The 17,757-nt window shown below is 48.9% G+C and overlaps 1 protein-coding gene across 1 annotated transcript; it reads left to right on the top strand.

The window, feature by feature from the left end:
- The first annotated feature begins 297 nt into the window (after positions 1–297).
- On the top strand, positions 298–14,182 carry LOC149365585 (uncharacterized). The gene is made up of 3 exons (XM_089544441.1): positions 298–458; positions 6,410–6,712; positions 13,961–14,182. Exons 1-3 carry the CDS (start codon positions 309–311, stop codon positions 14,180–14,182), a joined length of 675 nt encoding a protein of 224 aa, XP_089400567.1. The 5' UTR covers positions 298–308.
- The last annotated feature ends 3,575 nt before the right edge of the window (positions 14,183–17,757 follow it).

The following is a 17,757-nucleotide window of genomic DNA, read 5'->3' as shown; positions in this document are numbered from 1 at the left end:
CCTCCGTCTTCCTCTGTCGTGACGTCATGTGTCACGTGGTATGTCACGTGGTGTGACGTCACTGTACCACGTGGTGTGCACGGCGCGTAACCACGGCGAAGGGCTGTAGTGTACCTCTAGTAATATGCTTCGCATAAAAGTCTTGGGTGCACGTTTAATTTTTTACTACTACTACAAGCACGCGCCCCAACAAAACGCCGTGAACGCTTTAGGAAGATCTAGGGCGGAAAGCTGAAAGAAGAAGACAACGAAGATCGTTTCACGCGAGTGCCCTGTTCAGACCAAGGGAGCTTTCTTTTTGTGCGCCCATGTCCCTCAACGCCGTTTCCAGCAGCTTCTACGACTGGACCAAGTCCGTGCCCCGCGAGCAGTGGGACCCTCGTGACGCCCAACTTGTTCGGGCGGCGAGGCCGTACACTGCGATTGAGCGGACCACAGGCTACGATTTTCGAGACAAGGTAAGCATCCATGGCTGTCAGATCATCACCAGAAAACTGTAAAGGGATTAACGTAGCTAAACCGAGTGGACGTGCTAGAGCAGGTGTTCATTCTTCATTTGGAGGAACACTTGAGCTCCGCCGTAAGGGTATGACGTGATATCTTTAGTGTGTTAATGCCCCTACATGCAGAATTGGTCATTCTCTTCATAACATTCATAGGTGGCGACGATCCCTGATAAAACTACTAGCGCTGTGCCCCAGCTCTTAAGTGATGCGGCACTGTACTGGCAGGCGGTGGTGGTGGTGAAAACTTTTAATTTCTGAAATAGAGTTTGGGAGCCACAGAGTGGCCCCGCTACATGGTCGGCGTCCCTAGTCCGGGACACCGCACGACAAGGCCCCGTCTCTCGCCCGTTTCACCAGAGCCCTTTGGGACTCAAGCGAGGAGCAGTTGAGGAGGGCACTCTCCCATGCCTCTCTGGAAGGGGTAGGGGAAAGGGGTAGGTGGGGATTTTGAGTGCATGCCCACACCATGTGGAAGATATCACAGGTATCCCCACAGTGCGGGCATCGCCCATCCGTGTTAGGATCGTAATGCGACTGCAGGACAGAGTAGAGTATCTGTCTGCAGGCGCCTTAAAGTTCGCTCCTCCGTCTTACTCAGCCCCTTTGCAGGGGTCGGGAAAAGGCGGTGGTTGTCGGTATAATGCGTTATTATTTCCCCGAACTGGCAGGTGGCTCTGTATATTACAGCTACAGGCAGGGTTTGTGCGACATATGTTGCTCTTCCCGAGCAACCTCTCACGCAGCTGGCGCGTAGCTTCTACGAACTTACGCGAGCTTACCTCAATAACTCGGGTAGTACCTCGGGTTCCCAGGCAACAGCGCAAGATCGTACGTACATACGGTGACAAGATTCTTGGTCGGTGTGCCTGAGCACATGAGTGCTTTCACAGAATAGCTTTCTCCAACTGGCATGCAGCTAACCATGTTTTGCACCAACTGCGGGCACTTTATTCCACAAACTTTGTATTCTTCTCCTGCCACCTAACTCGCTGCTACTATACATTTGCCTCGGTGGAGTTGATCGCTTTGAGCGGCCGGCGAGGTGAGCCTTATATCGGTGACACGGTCTATTGCTTCGCGTGTGTCGCATAATCTAAGCAAAAAGGGATAACTCCTACCGCTGCCCAAGGAGGCCGTCGTCCTAGGAATGTCTGAAGTAGGCTTTCTACCGCGTACTTTTTCTAGTTAGTGGACCTTCATGGGACGCTGCTTGAGGGACGCTGTCCATTACGCTTGCCTTCTCTCGTAATCTAGCCCGTTACCCATAGCGACCGTCGATTATCTTGCTTTCGCAACAGATGTCCTGCCCGCGTCCATTTCTCCTTCTTCATTAGTCATCATCATCAGCCTGACTACGCCCACTGAAGGGCCCTCCCATATCCCTCCAATTAAGCCTGTCCGGCTCCAGCTGCGGCCACCCTTTCCCCAAAAACTTCTTAATCTAATCCGCCCACCTAACTTTCTACCGCCCCATGCTACGCTTGCCTTCTCTTTGGAATCCATTCCGTTGCTTTCAAGAACCATCGGTTATCTGGCCTTCCCAGTACATGACCTGCCCACGCCAGTTTTTTCCTCTTGATTTCGACTAAGATGTCATCAAACCGGTTTTATTACCCACTCCGCTCTCTTCCTGTCTCTTAATGTCACCGCTATCATTTTCGTTTTCGTAGCTCCCTGCGTGATCTTCGGTGTTTAGGTTGAACTCTTTTCGGCGTTCTCGACGTTTCAGCCCCGTAGGTGATTACCAGTAAGATACAGCTGTAACATACTTTTTTCTTGAAGGATATTGGTAAAACTGCCATTCATGAATCTTAGAGAACCTGCCGAATGCACTCCACTCCACTCTTATTCTTCCGAGCAAGAATATTGTCTTCTATTGTCTAGTGCTCTCTGAGTAACTCGGGTAAGCTTGAGTTAGTTCGCAGGAGCGCCAGGCAAGCTGCAGCCAATGGGAGGAGGGCGTCGCACCACCTAGGTCGCGTAACCTGGTGGCGCCATCACAACCTGCTGACCGTATTGTGAGCAAACTAACCACCATGACAGGTGGCAGTTAAATGAATGAAAGTCTCGAGGCATTGCTGGGGAAAAGCAACATTGGTCGCACAATCCCAACTGTCACAGCCAGTGCAGTGGCGCATCGCTTAACTGCTGCGCCACTGCGCCGGTAGCGGCAGGAAGACTTGCAGCCATATATGAATGTTAAGTACAGAATGACCAATTCTGCATATATTGGCAGTGACCCACCAAAAATATCGCGTCATACCTTTAAGGCGGAGGTTATGTGCCCCCTCCAATTGAACACCGAAGACATGCTTTGGCACGTCTACTGGTTAAACTACGTTAAGCCCCTGCCAGGTTTTTCGACTATGATCTTATTAACTCGCATTTATTTCCTGGCCTACTCTGATCTCTCCCTGCCTCTTATCCCATTACCGTCCGGAGTTGCATACGCAACAGAGCGTAAAATGCGAATAATTTTAGTTTCCGCATGCATATCTACTTAAACTGATAGCATAACTCCGATGGAGGCGGAGTTCAAGACGCCCGTGTACTGTACGATGTCAATGCAAGTTAAAGAACCCCAGATAGTCGAAATTTCCGGATCCCTTCATTACGGCGTCTCTCATAGCCTGAGTCGCTTTCAGACGTTAAACCCCAATATACTAAACAACTAGTTCAAGTAACGCTCTTCTCGAACATAATTATCAACTCAAGGCTGAAGTAAAAGCTGCGAGAGATGCAAGAGCCCCGCGGTAAGATAAATTCGTGAAAAAGCTAGACCTAACGCAAAACAGCCTAAAATTTATGTGGTCATAATGCTGCATTCACAGATGATAGTAGTTTTGAGTTTTACACCTGAATTCCTATATGTGCCTGCGTGTTAGCACATGGTTTTGGGAACCTTAGGCACTGAGGTATTACAAAAATTAGCTCAAATCAACTAATATGAAATTATTTTTTCTTAATGAATCTCATTTTTGCGGTCAAGAACCCATTTATTATGCGGTTCTGGAAATTCAGAACGTTCGTCTAAGTTCTTCATACGTTCAGCACTATCGAGCAGCTTTGTAACAAAACTGTTCAGCCCACGAATTACACTGTCCTTTGTTCACCTATAAATAATGAAAGCAATAATATCACACGCACTGTTTAGAAAACTGTACAGGTGTAGTAGTGTTGGCGAGCTATTGAAAGAAAAATGATAGGCGTAACGGTAAGAGATCGGAAGCGGGCGGAGTGGGTGAGAGAACAAACGCGGGTTAATGACATCGTAGTTGAAATCAAGAGGAAGAAGTGGGCTTGGGCAGGGCATGTAATGCGAAGGCATGATAACCGCTGTTCCTTAAGGGTAACGGAGTGGATACCAAGAGAAGCCAAGCGTAGCAGGGGGCGGCAGAAAGTTAGGTTGGCGGATGAGATTAAGAAGTTTGAGGGAATACGGCGGCCGCAACTGGCGAAGGACAGGGTTAACTGGAGAGACATGGGATAGGCCTTTGCCCTGCAGTGGGCGTAGTCAGGCTGATGATGATGATGATTAGAACTTCCTAGACTGTGATGACATGAACTACTTGCATCTTTCTCCATTCGTTCTCTACAGTGCTATGACGCATGTTCATTTCATTTTCTGTAGTTATTAGCTTTATTTACCCACTGTTTCAAATTATCTTTATTGCCTCAAACGAGCAGGCAGCAGAACAATACAGATCTGCCAGACAAGCCTGTTTAATTTTCGTTGTTTCGAATGAAATCAATTCAGCTGGGAGGGTCGCGCACCTTCCCAGCTCCGTGTTAGGGATTCCGTGTGCAGTGTGTGCCAACGGGCACTCAGGAAGCATACCCTGCTTAAAACCTTGGTAGGAGTTTAGTGTAGGTGTTCATTCTTCAATTGGAGGGGGAGCTTATGCTCCACTTTAAAGGCACGACGCGATATCTTTTGTGGATCAATGCCACTATATGCAGAATTGGTCATTCTCTACTTAAGGTTCATAGATGGCGGCAGGCCCTCATACCACTACCAGCGGAGTGGCGCAGCTGGTAAGCGATACGCCACTGCTCTGGCAGGTGGCTGTTTTTAAGGCGAAAGCCTTTAATGTCTCATCGTTGTAAGCAGCAGTTGTCGACAGAGAGTGTCACGCTTTTCAGTTGGTCGAAACGGTCGTGACGTCACAGTGCGCCAATTTCAAACGGGGCCAATTGTACTTTGGCAAGTAACCATGCAACCAATTGAAGGGACCATATAGTGATGCTCCAAGTAAGTGGGACTGAGCTTAGTTAATTGCTTAATTACCCAATTAGCCTAATTCACTTCTCTAGTCAGGCCATATATATAAATAAAACCTAGTAAGAAATTGGTCGAGCTCGGGAATCGAACCCCGGTCTTCGGAGTGCGAGACGAGCATGCTATCCACTCCGCCATGCCAGCTCGATGGTTTGGAATGAACAAAGGCATGTCTAGTGAATACGGTGTCTTCGCTCACTGCCATCCTCCTCCCTTCCCTTCCGGCGAGGTTGAGGTGTCCATCGAGATATGAGAAATACATTTCCTTTCCTCAAAAACCAATTTACCGACGAGCGAGGCGTAGAACCGAATGGGCGATGGCGTTCTGTGGACTCCCTGGCAGCGTTGCAAGACGCTCTCGCGTTCCACTCTTGGAGGCGAAGCTTAACATCTTAACCACACATCAGTGACCACACTTTAGGTCAAAAAAGTGCACCCCCCCACCCCCCCCCCCCCCGCCCCCCCTGAATTTTGACGGGTGTCCACCGAGATATGTGAGACAGTTACTGCGTAATTTTCTTTCCTCAAATACAATTTTCATTTTCTTCATTACGGGCCATCTTCGTCTTTGTTCTTTCACTCCCACTTCCTCCGTTCCTCTACGGTGCGGTTCAGGTGTCCACAGAGATGACAGAGATTTACTGCGCCATTTCCTTTCCTCAAAAACCGTTGCGTTGAAACGGCAAGGCATCGCGCCGAACGGGTGGTGGCGTTCCGTGGACTCCCTGGCAGCGCTACAACACGCTGTCGCGTTCCACTCCTAAAGGCGAAGCTTAAGCTTAATTAGCAGTTAATTAGTGTTCAGGCATTAATCAGTAATTAATCATTAATTAGTGATTTGTCATCACTTAGTAATTAGTACTCAATTACATGTGACGTCACCAGTGCCACAGAAGCACTGAAAGTGGTGCGGAAAACGCTTTCGCCTCTACGCACTTTAGACAGTCAAAGTGCCCCCTGAATTTTTATCATAGCCACCGGTATAAATTGTGCGACCCACGTTGCTCTTCCCCAGCAACCTCTCGCGTAGCCCGCACGACGCTCCTCCGAATATCCTAGCTTACCTGAGTAACTCTAAAACTTCCTTCGGATGACTTAGTTCCTGAGTGACAGTACGGCCCCGATACGTCCACGTCTGCAGTTTATTATTGCATGCATGCAAATCATCTTGCTTGTATATATAATTGTGGTCATGTCGCTCATTTCACTCTTGCTTTATAGTTTGTGTTCCGGCAGCTCTTGCGTGTGTACATTTCTACACATGTATGTACTAATTGTGCTTTGATGTATGTTTTGCTTCTATTATTTCACTCGTCTTCTCTGTCAAATTATTAGGGTGCCGAGGCCTCGTCAGGCGTTTCAGCCTTTTGTCTCGGCTGCCTCTTTCTGTAAAAAAAAAAAACAAAGAAAAAAACAACCCGAGTAACTCGGGTTGCTAGGCAAGGGCAGAAGATCGTACGTAGGTACAGACGTTCGCACGGTGACGCGATTCTTGATTGGTGGTGGTGAGCGCATAAGTGCTCTCGCACCGAAATAATCGCTCCTCTTCTCCACTGGTGCCCTCTAAGCGCAGATAATCAGACAGTGTGACTCAGATAAAAGAGCGCTTTTGTTGTCTGAGCAGGGATTCCTGCTCCAGGCTTTCACCCACGGCTCATTTCCCGCTGGAGCACGCATCGTCCCGGGCTTCATGCGGCCCATGGACTTCATGGGGGATGCCCTGCTCAAGCACATGCTCACGGTGCACCTCTACGGCTGCATCGACCCCCTGGCGCCGAAGGCCCTGCACGAGACCCGCCAGCGGATCGAATGCAACCGCTTCCTGGGGTTCGTAGTGGCGCACCACGGGATGCATAAGCTGCTGCGCTACTCGTCGCCTTCGCTCAGTGAAGAGATCGTCCAGTACGTGAGGAAGCTCAGGGATGGGGTGAGTTTGTAGCGTCCAGTAGTAGTAGTAGTGAAAACATTTATTTTTTTTTTTTTTCAAAAGGAAGAGTTAGGGAGTAGGGGGATGGGGATAGATAGATGTGGAGCTTCAGTGGTCGGTATTCCCTAGTCCAGGATCCCGTTGGCCTCCGCCGCTGCCTTGGCCCTCGTCACCAGCATAAGCTGTGTGCTCGGGTCGGAGTCAGCCAGGAGGGCCTCCCACTGCTCTAGACTAGGGCTATTTACCTTTGGTAGTAAAGGGCTTTTTTCGCAGCCCCAGGTGGCGTGGTACGTTGTGGCGTAGCCCCCACACCACACGCACTCTTTCGCGTATCTGTTCGGCCACATTTTGTGATACATGGCTCTGCTTGGGTAGGTGTCTGTTTGTAGTCGTCTGAGCGTGGTGGCCTGCTCTCTGTCGAGGATATCCGCCGGAGCCGAGTACTTCTTGCGCGCTCCCAACAACGCCTTCATTGCCTCCCCGTAAGATTCTGGCGTGCTGAAGGGTTCGACCGGCAAACCCGCCCTCCGGTTCGTGAACCCTCGGACAACGGTGTCTGCCATGAGATTTCCCTCAACCCCAGTGTCAGGGACCCAAATGATGGTGTGTTGAATGCTTGTGTTGTTTGATCCATGTCTGTGTTGTTTTTGTTCGAAGAGGATACTCGCGGCTTTTCGGCCGATCCTTCCATCTCTGTATGCCCTTGCTGCAGCCTGAGAATCCGTCGCTATCCAGTAACTCAGTCCCTGCCGATTGGCTTCAGTCAGGGCTAGAGCTATGGCGATCTCTTCCGCTGCTTGTATTGTCCTTGTGCGCACTGATGCACCAGTAACTATATTCCCATTGGCGTTCACTACTGCTACCGCCCTAGCGTTTTCCTTCGTTCTGTACTTGGACGCGTCAACATACAGAACCATCTGTTTTTTCTTTAGGAACCTGTCCAACTCCAATGATCTCGCCGCCCGTCTTCCTTCGTGGTTCTTGGGGTCCATGTTTCTGGGCACTGGTTTAACCAAGAAAGTGCTCCTAATTTGGCTGTCAATGTCTGTCTTGTCTTCGCCTTCGTCTTCTGCCGGGTATCCTAGCTTGATCAGTAGTGCGCGGCCAGCGGCTGTTCTTTTAAGTCTTTCCATTTGAAATCTGAGCATGGTTTCGCTGTGCTCCTCATACGTGCCGTACACCCCCATGTTCATCAGCTTCTCTGTCGAGGCGCAGGTCATGACGCCTAAAGCTTGCTTATACGCCCTTCTGATGCATGTTTCCATTTTGTTCTTTTCCCCTTTGTTAGGTTGTAGGTACGGAAGCGCGTACGTCATCCTTGGTATGATGAGCGCAGAAGTGATCCGTAACGCATCTCGCTCCTTCACCCCTTTTCTCTTGTTCGTAATCCGGCTTAACATCCTGCATATCTGTTTCGTGGAGTGTTCCAAGAGCTGGATGGTATGGTCCCGTTTGCCTTTCTCCTGCAGCCACATTCCCAAGATGCGAAGCTTATTTGTCCTCCTTACGGGTTGTCCATCTATCTCTAATTCTATCGTTCCCCTGTCCTCTTTATTTTTGTGAAGTCTAATAAATTCTGATTTTTCTGGGGAGCACTGCATGCCGCTAAAGAAAGCAAATTGACCAATCTCATCCGCCGCTCTTTGCAATATTTCTTGCTTGTTTCCCGTCGATCCTTTTGTCGTCCACACTGTGATGTCGTCCGCATAAACTGAATGTTCGACATCTTTGATGTTTTTCAGTCTCCTAGTTAATCCAATCATTGCTATGTTAAAGAGCAGAGGTGAGATGATGGATCCTTGTGGCGTCCCTCTGTTTGGCGTCGTCTTCTTTTCTGACCTTATGTTGTTGATGCCGATCGTTGCTGTTCTGTTAGACAGGAAGGCCTTTACGTATGCGAAGATCCTCTCCCCACAGTTTGTTGCCGAGAGTTCTGTGAGAATGGCATTGTGGCCGATGTTGTCGAAGGCCCCCTTGAGGTCTACGGCCAATATTACGCCTTCTCGAGTGCCCGATATTTGTTTTAGTACCGTGTCTCTTAACTGGAGCATCACGTCTTGCGTGGAGAGCCCCGTTCTGAACCCGAACATGGTATCCGGAAACAGACCGTTGTCCTCCATGTAAATGCTCAGTCTAGTCTTGACCACTTTCTCATATAGTTTACCGAGGCATGAAGTTAGGGAAATGGGCCTAAGGTTCTCCAAACTGGGTGTTTTCCCTGGTTTAGGTATCACGATAATCTCAGCGTGTTTCCACTCCGCCGGGACCGTGCCCCTTTCCCAGTGCTCGTTGATTAGTCCAGTCAGGCTTTCGATTTGGTCATCACTGAGGTTTCTGATCATTGCATTTGTTACTTGATCTTTTCCCGGTGTTGTGTTCCTTGTGAATGACCTGGCAGCCGCGTATACCTCGTAGTCTTTTATCGGTTCATCCAGCTTCGAGTTCCTTGTCCCTGAATATACCATGGTGCAGGGTGGCACCTGCGTGCTTCCGACGTACCTGGACCAAAGAAAATCTGTAATCTGGGCGTCCGTTCCTTGAAAATTGTGCGTGATACGTTCTATCGTTTTGCTGTTTTCTCTTTTCGATTTTGTCGGGTCTATGAGGTGCCTGAGCAGCGCCCATGTTTTAGCGCTACCCAAGTTGCCGTTTAGTTCATTGCAAATTTGGTGCCAATTATCTCTAAGTAAGTTTGCAGTGTGGTCTTCTATCTCCTTATTGATTTGAGCTATTCTGAGTCTCAATTTCCTGTTATGTTTTTGTTTCTTCCATCTTTTCGTCAGCCCCCTACGAGCCTCCCAAAGATGTAGCAATCGTTTATCCGCACGTGGAAATTCATCGGTGACCTCTAGCTCCGTAGTATTGTCTCTGTGGACCTCCCGTAGTCGTTTGGTCCACTTTTCGATGTCCGTTATCGCAGTTCTTCCGGCTTCATTCTCCAACTGTTCACGGAATTTTTTCCAATCTGTGATTTTTGTCTTTCTCTGGATTGTGCTGAACCTTGTAAGTTTAATTTGAGTTTGAATTACGTAGTGGTCACTTCCGAACTGCTCCCCGGTGTTAGACCATTCGTAGTCTAGGATATTTCCTATGATGGTCAAATCAGGGCTAGTGTCTCTTGAAACGCTGTTTCCGACCCTAGTAGGGTATCTGCTATCGGTAACGATTTCCAGCCCGTGCGTGTCCACTCCATCTAGGATGGTTTTTCCTTTCTTTGTATTCATCTTGTAGCCCCACTCTTTGTGCGGAGCATTGAAATCTCCCACAATCACAAGGTGGTTTTGTTTTACCAGGCCGATCACCGCTCTAATGATTTCTCTGAAGTCATGTCTCTTCTTGCGCGGTGGTGAATATATGTTAAGTACGAATAGGCTCTTCTCCCCGCGCTTCTTAGGTATTACCTCTATTAAAAGGTGTTCTATATCTTCTGGTGTCGTGTGCTTGTGCGTAGTGACCCCCTTCTGACATAAAATGGCCACTTTTTTAAATCTTTCATCTACTATGGTGTCGTAGCCGACTATCTTCGGCGAAGTGTTAGTTTCTTGCAGCGCTATTACAGTAGGAGGGTGTTTATGCTGCATTACATGTATGTTGAAATCGGTTTTTTTTCTAAATCCTCTACAGTTCCATTGCCATATTGTAAATTTTTCTTCTGCGTTAGCCATGATGTGACACTACTGCTGCGCCGCGAAGATCTTCGCGCTTTCGTTTAGGTCGACCTGTTCCGGTGCTCTCTTGTTTTGTCTCCTGAACAGTTCTGCCAATCTCTGATCGGTCGCGTTCAGTCTGCTCATGATTTGTTCCAGCGTCGTCAAGACTGTTTTCTGTTGCTCCTGTATTTGGTGTAGTGGTATAGTAGCATCTATTTCTTCCCTTACTTGCGGTTGTACGGCTGCTGGCCCCTGCGTGCTTGTTTTCGTCGTGGGCGATTGTACTCCGTGTACTTTTCCTCGGTTTGTATCATTTTCTTCTCTTTGTTGTCGCTGTTCTATAAACGAGAGCCTCCTTTTTAGTCGTTCATTTTCCTCTCTAAGTTCCCTGTTTGTTTTTTCTAGAGCTTCAAATCTAGCCTGTATCGAATAGTCTAGAGCAGTGGGATAGACTGGAGACTCGCTCCCAGACTGACTCACCTTCTTGGACTGCTTGGTCTTCTGTTTAGATGCGGAAGCGCCATGAGCATTCCCTCGAACCCAGGCGTTGTCGCCACCGTGGTCGGTGGTTCTCGCGTCTGCTAACCCCGGAAAGTCTCCCTCTTTGAAGAACGGCGTTCGGCTTCTGCTGCCGCCGCGCCTGTTCCGAGACGCAGATCTCGAAGATCCGTTCTTTTCTTTCGTTTCGGCTTCTTCGCTGTCGAACCACCGCGGCCTATGGCCACCGTGGTAACTGCTTTCTTTTTTCTTGCCTTGCTGGTTCTGCTGGCCTTTCCGCTTGAGACGTCTCTTACATCCTATATCGCCCGTGGCGTGAGCTTCGCCGCACCACTCACACTTGGGCTCCCCACACTCGTGTCCGTCGACGTTGGCACGTTTGCATCTAAGACACTGCGGAATGGGTTCTGGTTCCGGGCAGACGTCTGATCGGTGCCCCTGCAGGTGGCATCTGAAGCACACCTGCTTCGTAGGTTGGTAAGGGTAAACTCTGTACAGTCCTCCCATCACTGCGACTGTCTTGGGCAACCTCGGTCCGTCGAACGCGATGAGCGCTGACTCTGACTTCCCGAGCATTCTTGCGTAGACTGCACGAATTCCCGGCGTTGCTACTTGGATGTGGTTCATTAGGACTTCTTGCGTGGTGCCGGCCATCACTCCATGCACCACACCCCGGACAGTTCCCTCCGCCGTGGAGCAGTATGCATTGAACTCGAATTGTTTGTCTCCGAGGCACAACTTCCTCGTCTTTTGCAGAGCTTCTGCCTTCGCGCCATCTGGCGTCCGGACTATTATTATGTTTGAGATGGCTTTCACCGCGACAAGCATGTCGCCGATGTATACCAGGTTGCATTCCTTCACCAGGGCTTGTATGTAATCGCTGGGCTTGAAATCTCCCACTCTTAGGTTGTGGCTCTTCGGTCGGAATACGATTTTGTATCCTCCTTTCGGGAGCTGTACGAAATCTCGCCTGTTACCAGGGAGTGTCTTCAGTTGGTTGTTTGCAGCGGACGCCGGTGGCGCGTTCGGGACCATGGCGTTCGGTCCCGGCGTCCCAGGTTTCTGCTGCTGTGGCTCGCTCGTTCCCACTGGAGTCTTGTTTGCCTCCGAAGGTGTACTTGCCTGACCGGTAGCTTTCCTATCCTTCTGGGCTCTGCGCTCCACTAATTCCTTCATCACTCGCCACGGGGTCTCGTTGACTGGGTAGACTCTTGGTTGTTCTTGCGGTCCCCTCGTAGCTCCAGCGTTGTTGGTGCTTGCAAGCTCCATGGCTTGGGGCTGGTCCGTACCCGGGTTATTTTCAATAACCGGGGCCGTAATATGTGCCGCAGTCGATGCTGATGCCATGCCGCCGTCGAGGCTGCTCAGCCCCGGTAGGGCCAGCGAAGCCCATGCGTCTCCTGCTTCGGCCACGGCCGACGCTACGTCGGCGTTAGGTGTAGCGTGGCTCTCGCCGCCTCAAGATTTCAATGTCCCGTAAGTGGAAAAATATTCTACTCACAGAGATAAAATTGCTGTCCAGATGGTCCTCGTAACTTCACGGAACACATCCAATGAACACTTTGCATTAAACTGGGGTTTTCCGGTCAAGAACACTGACGATTCACGGAGCCCATGCAGAGCACGTCCGCGTTCCCGCGCAGTTGGGTGTCCCCCCTGTAGCTCAGGGCACGGCCGGTCTCGACCTGTAGCGTCCAAGCAACGCAAAAAAGCGATCACCACTAGCCTAACAACACCCACTGCAGGACCAATTCCTCTCCCACTGGCGTCCACTTAACTGCGTGAGGCGTCACCTTCTGACCATCTTATCAGTGCGAAAGCGCTCAGGCGAGCATAAGAGCCAAGAAAAACACTTGCTCGTTCATCTTGCATCTTGCTTGTGCACTGCTTGTTGCCATAGCAACAGTGACGGCAAGCGTACAGAATTTGGCCCAGGCCACCTTCGAAATTTGACCTTGGCCGATTCGAAGCAAGATCGATGTCCAACCATAATTGCGCGAGCCCAACAAGATGGCGACCTGCAAATTTTGGCCGGGCCACGGCCAAAATTTGGTCCTGATCACCCCCGAAATTCTACCTTGGCCGTCTTGGACCAAAATCGATGTCCAAAACATTATTGACCATTATTGACGAGCGCTTTCGCGTACAAGCCTTTTAGCGACAAAGACGCAACAATTGTGCCGTGTAGGCGCGCAACACTGCGCATTTGAACATAAGGACCCGATTCTCTAAGCCCATTACGCCGTGCCATTGTGACCGGGGTATAGTCACTAGTGGGAGCTTCCAACAAAATTTGGAACATAACTAGGTGCAACTTTCATGCAAAGTGCACCTCTGTCTCGTTGACGGGTGTCACATTTAGAACCAGACAATTTCACTCGCAGTCGCTAGTTATCAATATTTACATCGCTGACCTCGAGCCTTCGGCGCTCCTTTTTCAGTGTGCTAGCAGTGAAGCCCACATTCACTGAAAAAGCTCTGTGTTTGCGGTCTTCCAATGGGCAGGTGGCCTACCTGCGACAGTGGGCAGGTGATAACCTCTCCACTGGGTTTTGGGCAACCTGCCCAGGTGTAACTTGCATCTGGTGACACCTTAAAATATGGGTACTACGCAGTGGACAAGTTGCATATATGTAGTGTTTCAGACAGAATTTGTCATTTCCATTGTTTCATGTGTGCCTAAGTACCTTACTGATCACAAGGCAGTCTTTTTAACCTTTAGGTGTAACCGTGACTGATATGCATGCGTAGAACGCCAGTAATTCGGCAATAAATGTCGTGCGATGCACTGTACTTCATCCATGCGATTCAATCACTCAACGCAGAGAATACACAAGATCATCATTACCACCATCAGCCTGCTATGTCCACTGCAAGGCAAAGGCCTCTCCTGTGTCTCTCCAATTAACCCTGTTCTTTGCCAGCTGTAGACACCGCATCCTCACAAACATTTTACACGTGATGTCATGCATAAGAAAGCGTAACAATTATAAACAGTGCAAAACGAATATAAACAATGCAAAACAAGGGCCACAGAGTGCTAGCGCGCATTGTTCCAATTTGGCCTAACTACAAAATTATCTCTTTTTCCGGACCAAAGGAATACCCGGGGTTCAGGGCGCAGGCCCCTCCGAAGCCGCTCGCCGACTTATTCGAGTCCCTGGCCTCCGCTGTGTACCTGGACTCGGACCAGAGTCTGGCCACCGTGTACCGCGCCCTCTTCCCGCTGCTGCGGCGGCAGATCGACGCCGAGTTGGAGCGCAGCGCTGCCATCGCAGAGGAGGCGACTGCGAACGACCGCAGCGACGTTTCCATGGAGTGAAAATAAAGAGAGGGAATGTTAGCATGCTCTCGTGAAATGGTCGACTGGTTCCTTGCGTGCTGAATTAGCCTCGCTTGCTTCAGCATTTCACGTTCTTTTCAAGAGAGCAAATACTTGCAGTATGGTCCAGAAGAAACAGCCTTTTCCTTATCTATCGTGTTGGTCAAATGTTTAGGGGAATCCCCGAAAGCGGAGTAGATTTGCAATAAGGGAGTAATTACTCATTGACGTCCACCCGTATGGCTGCGCTCGGGTGGACGTCAATGTGTAATCACTCCCTTATTACAAATCTACTCCGCCTTGGGGGATTCCCCTGAACATTTGACCAGCAATGCTCCCATTTCGAGTTATTGATCAATTCGCTCTCGCCCTACCATAAGCTTGTCGTCCCGGTTAGCTCAATTGGTAGAGCGACTGCTCCGGTGAAGCGGTGGTCCCGGGTTCGAACCCCGGACCAGGACGAATTTTATTGCGCAAGCAATACTACGCTCATGTTTCTTTAACTACGAAGCTTCTGAGAAAGCTGTATAGCTTTCCTTTGTAGCCGTATGGCTGCGCTCGGGTAGACGTCACTGAGTAATTACTCTCTTATTACCTTATCTATCGTATGTACCACCTGCTCAAGTCTTTATGCAAACCTTCCCCGAATGGTCGCATATGCATGTTCTATAGACTGCTGTCGTCCAGCTTGCACGAGCTAGCAAGAAATAGCAGATTTTCTGAGACATTTTTTATCAGAACTAGTTTGTACAAGCCGTGAGTATGTTCTCGTACAGCAACCCCCTCACTACGCTCAGTAATGCCTTGGCTTAACCTTTATTTAGTTATTAGCTGCTATGCCCAAATATAAACATACCCACCGTCATCGGGAATGTGTTTTAGCACTCAAGCAGTCATACGCAGACCAACACTAAGAATCTTGTCATCGCATATACGTATACGCACAGTCTTTGTCAAAAGTAACCACGCTGCATGGTTTGCTTCTCATTTGGTAAGTTCTGATTAGCTTCGCGAGAGGTTGCTCGGGAAGAAAAGCATGGGTCGCACAATCTAGTGCAGTGGCACATCACTTAATCAATGCGCCACTGCGCTGGTAGCGGTTTGAGGGCTCGCCGCGATCTATGAATGTCAAGTATGGAATGACCTATTCTGCAAATATGGGCATTAATCTACAAAAGATAACACGTCATACCGTTGAGGCGCAGCTTAAACGCCCCCTCCAAATGAGGAATGAACATCTGCTGTCGCTCTTCTATTCGTTTTAAGTACGCTAAATTCTTACCCACTTATTATTTATCTTGTGCCCACAGCGCCAGTTTGGCGTTACAGCGGGATTGATAATACATGCAGCAATAGATGTACAAAATGCTGGTAAATGACAAAACAACAAAAAAGAAAACTACTGCACAACTGTTTAAAAAAAAACGTCAAGAGCACGAACTTGGTGCATGTGAAAAATGTGTGAGAAACTGATCAGAGAATAGTGTTTCGAATGTGCATTTTGCGCAGTGAAAAAACCGCCACAGAAAAATACGAGAGTGTGAAGTTACGGACATCAGCGATATTTTAATACGAGCGCTGTTCAGTAATGACAGTAATGTTCAGTAATGGCCGCCGCCTGCCGCGGCTGCTGAATTTCAATGGAGGCGAAATTCTAGAGGCCCGTGTACTGTGCGATGTCAGTGCACGTTAGTGCACGTTTATTCCGAAATTATTATTCCACTACGGCACCTCTTTCTTCCTTTCTTCTCTCACTCCCTCCTTTATTGCTTAACATACGGTGCGGTTCAGGTGCCCACCGAGATGTGAAATAAATAGTGCGCCATTTCCTTTGCTCAAAAACGAACTTTCAATCTTGTCGCGGAGTTTTGAATATTAACTGTATAATGATCATTGAAGTCTGTCATATGTTTTTTGCTGTTCTGTGTTTCATGTGGCTTTGATTAACCCACTCACCTCTGTAATGGCCTTGGGCCTTGAGGGTAAACAAATAAACACATAAACCAGCTAACTGACCAGGCAGGCCTTAGTAAAGGGTGCTCGACAATAGACCACATTCACACTATCGATCAGATGAAAGAGAAGTGCGCAGAATACAACAAACCCCTATAGATTACGGCCTTCAAAGATTACGAACTCACTCGAAACATCAGCCGTCATGCAGGCATTATGTAAAAAACGTGTAGAAGAGCCGTATGTAAAAGTAATGGAAGATATAACAGCCGAATAGCTACCACATTCCTCGATAAAGACTGTGATAAAATTCCAATTATAAAGAGTGTCAGCCAAGGAGACACGACCCCTCCGAAACTATTCACCGCATATTCATAAGAGGTATTCAGATACCTAGATTGTTAGGGTTAAGAGTTCGAGAATACGTTAGTAATCCGCGCTTCGCTGATGACATTGTCTACAAAGCATGATCAGTGACTCAGGCAGGCATAGGAGAAGGATGAGTATAAAAATTCATACGCAGAAGAATCAAGTAACGTTCAGCACTGTCTAATAAAAAGTAAAAACCAACTATCCCTGCAAGATGTACTCTTAATGTTAGCCTCGGAAGAACGGTACAACGGTGTATGATTGTTAGCCAGACGCTTGAAGTGGCACGTTAACTACCTAGGGCAGGTAGTGACAGCAGATCCGGACCACAAGAGATAGGTACCATAAGAGAACATCATTGGGAACGTGTTTCTGGCATGCGTCCTTGTGTGAAAATTCCAGGACGGATTCAACTTGTTTCAACAAGAGAGGAGTCCCGTGCACACATCTCGAAGAGTGAGCGCTGTTCGTGGTGTTCGACGTTCGTGGTGTGTGGCAGCAGCCATGGCCTCCAAAGGGAGCCGACATGAACCCCGTTGAAAATGTGCAGGGCCTAATGAAAGCCAATCAAATGAAGTCCCAATTTGCAAATGCCATCGCATACACGCTGTGGGAAGCGATCAAAGAAGGATGGGATAGGCTTCGCGCCGACAGAGACGTGGTCCGTTGTACGAACCGATGCCACGCCGTTTGGCAAGCGTTATTACTGCTGATGGTGATTTCTCCAAGTACTAGGAATTGTGTCTTTGCCAGGCATGCCTGAAGCATGTTTGTTTCTTGTTCTCAGTTTTGTGTTTCGGGACAAATACGTTGCTTAAGGGTTCTTTTGCGCCCTGAGTCGGCACGATAACTATGAATGATTTGGTTCTATGGGGTTTAACGTCTCAAAGCGACTAAGGCTATGAGAGACGCCGTAGTGGAGGGCTCCGGAAATTTCGACCACCTGGGGTTCTTTAACGTGCACTGAAATCGCACAGCACACGGGCCTCTAGAATTTCTCCTCCACCGGGATCGAACCCGCGTCTTTCGGGTCAGCAGCCGAGCACGATAACCACTGAGCCACCGCGGCGGCTATAACTATGAATGAGTTACGATGCACTCTAACGCTCGCAGTTGAAGCAAATGGATCGAGTGTCGTCGTCAAGAAGGGCTTTTCATCGCAGCGGGCAGTTCGCGGCAACGAGGCCTCTGTCGCAAGCAAGAGTCAGAAATGATTAGCGAAAGAAGAAAAGAAAAAGAGTCCGTGCTCCGCT

Source organism: Amblyomma mixtum, chromosome 1 (assembly GCF_055824585.1).
Source record: "Amblyomma mixtum isolate Tamu chromosome 1, ASM5582458v1, whole genome shotgun sequence".
NCBI lineage: Eukaryota > Metazoa > Arthropoda > Arachnida > Ixodida > Ixodidae > Amblyomma > Amblyomma mixtum.
The sequence above is the reverse complement of the archived record's forward strand: the minus strand, read 5'-3'. Positions and strand labels throughout refer to the sequence as shown.

Coding starts and splice junctions, on each gene's coding strand:
- LOC149365585 (XM_089544441.1), top strand. CDS start 309: ATGTCCCTCAACGCCGTTTCCAGCAGCTTCTACGACTGGACCAAGTCC. Junction 459..6,409: donor GCTACGATTTTCGAGACAAG/GTAAGCATCCAT, acceptor TTGTCTGAGCAG/GGATTCCTGCTCCAGGCTTT. Junction 6,713..13,960: donor TGAGGAAGCTCAGGGATGGG/GTGAGTTTGTAG, acceptor TCCGGACCAAAG/GAATACCCGGGGTTCAGGGC.